Source organism: Mixophyes fleayi, chromosome 4, assembly GCF_038048845.1.
Source record: "Mixophyes fleayi isolate aMixFle1 chromosome 4, aMixFle1.hap1, whole genome shotgun sequence".
NCBI lineage: Eukaryota > Metazoa > Chordata > Amphibia > Anura > Limnodynastidae > Mixophyes > Mixophyes fleayi.
In genome coordinates, this window is record NC_134405.1 from 65,980,862 (window position 1) to 65,988,537 (window position 7,676).

At 41.7% G+C, this 7,676-nt stretch overlaps 1 protein-coding gene across 1 annotated transcript; it reads left to right on the forward strand.

Moving 5' to 3' along the window:
• Window positions 1–7,420, forward strand: STARD7 (StAR related lipid transfer domain containing 7). Its single transcript, XM_075207363.1, has 8 exons — window positions 1–300; window positions 695–855; window positions 1,882–1,931; window positions 2,015–2,125; window positions 2,803–2,885; window positions 3,957–4,056; window positions 4,422–4,506; window positions 4,933–7,420. The coding sequence occupies exons 1-8, from the start codon at window positions 83–85 to the stop codon at window positions 5,106–5,108; spliced, it is 984 nt and encodes a 327-aa protein (XP_075063464.1). The 5' UTR covers window positions 1–82; the 3' UTR covers window positions 5,109–7,420.
• The last annotated feature ends 256 nt before the right edge of the window (window positions 7,421–7,676 follow it).

The following is a 7,676-nucleotide window of genomic DNA, read 5'->3' on the forward strand; positions in this document are numbered from 1 at the left end:
AGTCGCTATGCTGGTGGGCGTGGCTTAGGCCTGGTCCTCGGTGTGTGTCTGTCGCGTTGCAGGCTGCCATTGAGTCGGTATAATGTGGCAGCAGGTGGTGCGCGGTGTGACGGCGGGGTTTGTGGCCTGGCTCCGGTCACGGGCGCCTCCCATGTGCCGCCACGGGGAGCGGGGTGCGTGGGCCCTCATCCAGGGGCTCCGGTACAGGAACAGGCCGGGGAGGACTGGCAGGCTGCTGGCTGCACTGACTGGGGCCTTTCTATGGGAAGAGGAGCGTGTCCGGGAGGATGAGATCCTCAGGTGAGGTCAGGAGACAGGTGCTCTGCTGAGTAGGTAGGAACCCATGCCTCTCCAGCTGTGTAGAACTACAGGTTCCAGCATGCTCTCACAGTTCGATGCTGGTAGGGTATGCTGGTACTTGTAGTTACACAACAGCCTTTGAGTCAGGCTTTCTACCTTTGATTTTAAAAAGTATATTTAATTGACACCTTGTGAAGAGATTGCAAAATTAAGATCTACACTACTGCAGAGTGTGGTTGTCATATGATGGTGTGTGTTGACAGTATGGATTATCTGTCAGTGTAAGTCGACTAATGAATTAACAGCATCCTGCTGCATCTTTCAGACAGGACAGAGGTGTATGGAGAGTGACAGCCTCAGGCATTCTGATTTGAAGACCTTTCTCCCTATACAGGTCAGCGGAGGAGATGAAACGAATGCAGGCTGCAGCCCACACGGCTCAGGGGCATATCCCATTGATTGATGAGGATCAGGGCTGGGAACTAGTAATGGATAAAAAAGACTTCAGGCTGTGGAGGCGGCCTATAGAGGGGACTCATCTGTATCAGTACAGAGGTAAGGTGTACTTTGATCGCTGCAGGTTTGCAGTCCAGACAAATCCTGAAGCCAGTAATCCTTCTGCTAAGTGTGGCTTTAACCTTTCCAGTGCTCTTTGTAAGACTGAAAATCTACTGCAACTACAAACCTCTTATGTTTATTTTTGAAGCCTTACAGAAAGCAGCTAGAAAACTCTCCTGTTGTGCACATACTACAGTATTGGCAATGGTTCATTGTGTACACAATCTTCTATTGATGTCATAAGTTGCTGACGTGCTATTTTAGAATTTTTCTAGACAAACCTTATCTTGTCAAAGCACATTTTTCAAAGCTGCATTAAGGTTGCAAAAAATATTTGAGACAATAATGTTGTTTGGATATTTTATAGTGCAGTTAAACTTAAAATGCAAAAGTGACAGTCATGTGTGACTAAGAATTGTCGGAATACAACTCTGAATTGAATATAAGTATTTGTTAAAGGGCTTGTAGTTTTCCTTCGCCACGTGTTAGACACAGTCCCCATCTTATAATGTATTTTTGTACTGCTTATCCACTCTCAGATCTCGGTCCAGTGAACCCTAGCTCTATTGGGTGCTATGAAATACAGCACATTACATTAATCAAGAAACAGGACAGCTGCCTTAAAAATTGAAATCATTTGCATGCATGTAGCTGAGCTGTTTCCAGTGTCTGCTCAGCTCTCTATCACCACTGGAATTGAACAATAGGAAAATAGATTATGAATTTCTTTGTACCTCATTTCTGCATATTTGTGATGGAATAATCTGCTGGTAAAATTTATGACATAAAATAAAGGTTCAGGTGGTGATAAAACCATTATTTTCCATTTTTTTTTACCTCATCGGACCCATAGCTGATTGCTATCTGTAGGTGATATGGATTCCCAGTGGGCAAGGGGAGTGTCTAATCAGGTTGCCAGCCTGCTTAGGCGCTAGCTTCCTCTTCCAGCATTAGTGTGATAGACTTTTTCAAAATCTCTGCTTTAAGATTTTATTAATGAAGATGACTAATCTCTTCCCACAGTGTGTGGCTCATACAGAGATGTGACTCCTCGTCAGTTCTTTAATGTCCAGGTATGATTCCCTCTCTTTATGTTTCATCGTCCTGATAATGAGTGGCTGTCTTCCAAGCTTACACGTCTGTACCTTGCCCGCAGCTAGACACGGAGTACCGCAAGAAGTGGGATGCACTGGTTATTAAACTGGAAGTGGTTGAGAGAGACGAGGTCTCTGGATCGGAAGTCGTTCACTGGGTCACTCATTTCCCTGTAAGTCTTTATTACTGCTCGTATGTTCATATAATGTACATAGTTTTATGTCAAGTATGTAAAAGGCTGTTTGATAAGTAAGTACTACATGGCATAGTTGTTTCCCATAATCATGGTTAGCTTGGCTGCAAGAGGAGAACACAGTGACTTTAAAAGGGGAGTGATTGTGGGCACATATTTCAGTGACCAAGATAGCGCAGCTTGTTAATATTTTATGATGGCATGGGGGAGTGGGGAGGGGGAAGAATCATCAGCAATGGAATACTGTGGGTGGAAATGCAATGGAATTAAATAATAAATAAACCCCATTGTCCTAATGATTTAAAGGCTAATTAAGCTTTGTGAGGTTGTGAACGTGTCCTGAAAGGACTGCAAATAACAGAATGCAGGCAAGCCGATAGCTGCCCGAATTTGCTAGTTTTATGCTGTATCTTTGTCTACCATATACATTCCCCAGTGCTAGACACCATAAAGCAAAAACATTTTAGCTTATAATTATCCTTCAAGGGAGGTTAAAGATTGTCAGCTATACAGAGCAACAAAAGCAGAGCTAGGTAGTAGGCTTCCCATAGCCTTGCTTGTAACTGTCTAAGTTGTGGAAGCCAAACAGTCATGGTTTTTTTTGTTGTACCCTAAAGACCAACTTTATTTTATTTTCTTACTTTCTTTCTACACAGTACCCAATGTATTCCCGGGATTATGTCTACGTCAGGAAGTATCACGTCGATCAAGAGAACAACATCATGGTTTTGGTGTCTCGGTAATGATGCAATTAGTATTACTCATGCAGATACTGCTAGGATACATGTAATTATCAGGCACAAATAAATCCCCTTCTTTCTGGCAAAACATTTAGGTTACTCTTACATGCCCTTCTGTAATGTCTGCTAAATAGGTTCCTTTTTCTGCCTCCATTTTCAACTATATTTATGTATCATTAGGCAGGCTTGTTTCATTTTTGTGTTCGTAAACAACACAAGCTGCTAAATGGATACGGTTGCATCCAATAGAGAGAACATAGGCTGTGTCATATCCAGTGACAATGAAAACAACAAACTTGTCTGAAGTGCACAACAGGATGGTGAAAAATAACGTTTGTAGTAAATGTTGCCAGATGGTGTTTTACAAACTAGAGTAATTTGAAGATTTAAAACCTCTGCTTTTTATCTAATTCTTGCCTTGTTGTGGTGTTGTGTATCTAATTTTCTTTGCACTTGCATGTATGTTGTGATACTGGAGGGACAAGGTATTTGCTACCATTCCCCATTCTCCAACTGGTAACAAGTGATATAATCAGTAGGTAATTATGGCTATTTGTGTTGATCAGATCCACTGCTTTCCTGGCAGATTCGTTTTAGCCAAATGTTGATGTTCACCCAGGATACATCATACATAGCGAAACCCCTCCTCAATGTAGCGGAACCAGGGGGGTGGGGGGGGGTTAGAATCAGACCAGCTGACTGGGCAATTATTTTTGTTTTCATGTAATTCTGAGACTAAGGGGGTAAATTGTCGGTTATTTAAAACAACAATTTTATTAGCGGCAAAGTGAGTTTTGCCTTTAATAAAGTATATTTGCCGTTTTTAAATACAAATGGCAAATCTGTGGTTTTAAATAACCGCCAATCGATACATTAACCCCTAACCGAGCGAATTGCTATATAATTAAAAGATAATAATCATTGCTGCATTGTAGCAGCAGAAATATTAGAATTCAGGTTCTCCGCTCATCTCAAAAACTTACCAGCTATTTTCTTCCCCTCCCAACTTCCTGTCCATGGTTATTGCATGACGAATGTAAAGCTCAGACCTTCATGATCTTCTTCTACAGGGCAGTAGAGCACCCAGAGGTGCCAGAGTCTCCTGACTACGTTCGGGTCCGAAACTACCAGTCTCAGATGGTGATTAGGCCGCACATATCGTTTGATGAGGTATGAGGGTTATATTTACTCCATAGGTGATGGGACAATTGCAGCACCTCAACAGGGCTTCCATAGTTTTGAAATGGAAATAGAGGGTCACCTGTAGGAATGTACACCATACAATCCATCCCATAATGCCTTTTGGGCTCCAAATGAAGTAAACTGGTTATGCAAAGTCTGTTCTGTTAATTAGGGTGCATCAGATGTCTGACTAATGGGGAAAATAAGCATTGCAAGTTAGTGATTGCGGGATAAATAGAGGGATACTGTCTGAGGAAAACAAGACTACATGCTAAGTAAGGGAATAACTGGAGTAATAAGGGACATGTGGAGGGCAAGTGGCTTTAATGCGAACTGTTCTCTTTTCTTCTTAGAATGGCTTTGATTACATGCTGACCTACAGTGACAACCCGCAGACTGTTTTTCCTCGTTACTGTGTAAATTGGATGGTGTCCAGTGGTAAGTGCCTCTGTCAGACACAAGATCCTCGTACACTAGTCACCCAGGCATTCAGCACATCTGATTAGGGAAGTGACTAGAGGTTGTGGAAATGGCGTTGAGGCTTCAGGGTTAATGAGCACTGTTCACAGCAAGGAGACATACAATTCAAATATTATAAAGCAGATTTAATGAACTATCCTCCACCAATGATAAACCTCTCCAATTGTATTTGTACAATTTGAATAAAAGTGACATACAATCCCAGCCACCATCCCTTTCTCCTCTCACTCAACACAGATGTTGTACATTTATGACTATACATATGCACTAGGCTTTTTTGCGTTTCCATTAGCTGAATATTGTGTATCGGTATCAAATAAGTCTCATCTGGTTTTATCGCTGGTGGGGGAGATCTGCAGTTAATAATCCCCTTTTTGCCTACAGGGATGCCGGATTTCTTAGACAAGCTGCACCTAGCAACACTCCGTGCCAGAAACATGGAGATCAAAGTGAGAGATTACATATCGTCCCGCCCTCAGGACTGCAGCAGTGAGGCTAGAGCCAGTCCAGAGCGCAAGCAGGCAGCTGCGCACTCTGCAGCACAGATGGACTACGCGTAACTGGGGAGCAGGTGCTCTTCATTACCTCCCACAGGCTAGAGTCAGGGACTGGACAAGTTGGGCCTTTGAGTCTTCACAATCAGCTTTGCAGATCCCAATTGTTACTGCCAACTAAACTTGCATTGCTCCTTGTCCCTACAAGGCAACACGTGCCTTGTAAAAGATCAACTAATGGTCTGCTTGTGCCAGGTGCTAACTCCAGAACTACTGTATAAAGACTTGTGGCCAATGGCGGGGAGATTGAAGTAGTGAGATAGTGGGCATTACAGGAACACATTTTAATTCCTTGTAGGCTTTGTCTTTTGTGGTGTGTCTGACAACAATCGTTTAATTATGCAAAGGAATGTTTTCTATTGTGCTTCCCTGTAAGAACAATGGTTTCTGCATTATCGAGTGAGAACTATTGCATGTCCGATGCTAGTATTTTGTCTTTTTGTTTTTATATTTGAACAAGCACCCGGGATACTGGATTACAAAGTGTGACGGGATGGATTATGACGTTGACTAGCAATGAAATGGAGGCTTGATCATTTTGGTGTCTTTAGTGTAAGTCTCTGCTGATATACTTGGAATCTGCAGGTGTGGAGGAGTCTCTTCAATTTACACATTTTAGACCTACAAACAGGAAATGCTTTGTAGGGTCACTGATTTTATGCTGCAAAATACACATTGTTTAAGTGCAGTAGACTACCAAAGGAGTTCACATTTTTTCTTTGTCTGTTTTTCAAAGCATCAATTCAGTGTTAAAGGTTTCAGCTTTGTACTTTGTATCAAAAAAAGTGTTTTAATATGTACATTCCCTTAAACACTGGTAATTTGTGCAAAAGTCAGGGGTCATCTCAACAGCCTTCTTCTCATTTGACATCTAAAGTTAGCCATGGGGTAAAGTTCAAGCGAAGATTAGTTTATACACTTGCGCTATCACTGAATGTTGGTTATGCCCCTTCATTGCGTATAGTATCTGGGTGAAGTGAATTTTGGTTATTTCCAGATGTACGCTCTATGACATTAGAAGGGTATGAACGTTTGCTGTGTTACTAAGCCAGCATCTCCCTGATCGACTGTGTGCAAACCCTTTCATAGGCAACATTCACAGCATCTGAGTGCCTTGGTCCCTACTGATCCCCAGTAACAGGCTTGTACAATATCCCCTTCTCCAGGCAGGGTTTGTTATAAATTCTTGTTTGTGACTACTGAGGAAGATCTATATTTTCTAGAGGGAACTTGCACCAATTTGAGCTTGTTCTTTGCTTTGACAACTGGTGCTCGGAATCACAAATCTATATGATCATCACAAATGACTTTCTCAGCGGGTTTTCTGGTGTTTACACTTCACTTGATAGATGTAATGCTAACAAGCTGCCATACAAAGGGCTTTTTTGTATGCCTTGTCTATCTGTATTAATTTTATATTGTTGGGTGGACCCCTTCATAGCACTTCTGTTACATACATGGGTAGGACAGAATAAATCCCACTCTTTATGCAGAGGCGAGCCTATTTACACCGTCACTACCAAAACAACACTTGCAGAGCTTCATAATAGCGTTGTGTATTGCAGTGAAGGTGTTGCTCTCTACGGCAAACCTGCCAAGCTTTAAAATCACTCCAATACTAAGGATTTTTGTTTTCAGAAGCTCCCCTGAAACTTTGCACTCTCAAATGACTAATCTGCGGGAACCAGGAGAGCATCATTTTCATGCAATGAATAAAACAATTTTGCTTAAAGCTGCAATTTTCCCCCAAAAAGCCTTTTGAGAGAGCATAATAATGCTTGGAAATAACAATTGGAAATCACAGCACTTAAAACATGGCTTTTAGCTCTCTCTCTCTCCTAGCTTAGCATTGTTAAATATGCATTACAAAGATATGTAAACCAATTACTTCCTGCGCAGCCAGTAATAACTTCTAATGGACCAACCTACTGGAAAATACAAATGTCTGAGCATTGTGATATTTTATTCAGTATTCTCTGTCACGGGCAATTGAATGGTTAAAGGAGTGGTAAGCAACCTGTGTCTCTGCCCCCTGCTGTGGAACTACAATCATGCTGAGACTTCTAGTTCTACAGCAGGTGCAGAGACACAGGTTGTATACCTCCAGGAGTTAATCTTGTGTTGAGTCTTTTAAAGAGCAACCTTCATCTCCCAGTGCTGCTCTTCAGTATATTCTGTAACTAAATGAACAGCATAGCAATCTCCTCTGTGTGTCTGCATTTGCACTGCTCTACCACTTTGGGAGCTCCCGTCGATGTGATGTTACATTTTTTTTTTTAACTAGATAGTGTAATTAAATGTGCAAATTGGTACTAAAATGTATGTTGTGTCTGATTTAAGGGATGGGAATATTGGCATCCACAGGCTACACTAGAATATGTATTTAGGAGCCACATCGCATGCTGCACCAGCTATACTGTACAGGTTTGGTGCTAGATTTACTAAACCACGGGTTTGAAAAAGTGGAGATGTTGCCTATAGCAACCAATCAGATTCTAGCCTTGATTTATTTAGTGCATTCTAGAAAATGACAGCTAGCATCTGATTGGTTGCTATAGGCAACATCTCCACTTT

Bases quoted from the DNA above. Each gene is read 5' to 3' on its own strand.
- STARD7 (XM_075207363.1), top strand. From the start codon at position 83: ATGTGGCAGCAGGTGGTGCGCGGTGTGACGGCGGGGTTTGTGGCCTGG. The intron at 2,886-3,956 runs GTAATGATGCAA...CTTCTTCTACAG, and splicing joins ATCATGGTTTTGGTGTCTCG to GGCAGTAGAGCACCCAGAGG. The intron at 4,507-4,932 runs GTAAGTGCCTCT...TTTTGCCTACAG, and splicing joins AAATTGGATGGTGTCCAGTG to GGATGCCGGATTTCTTAGAC.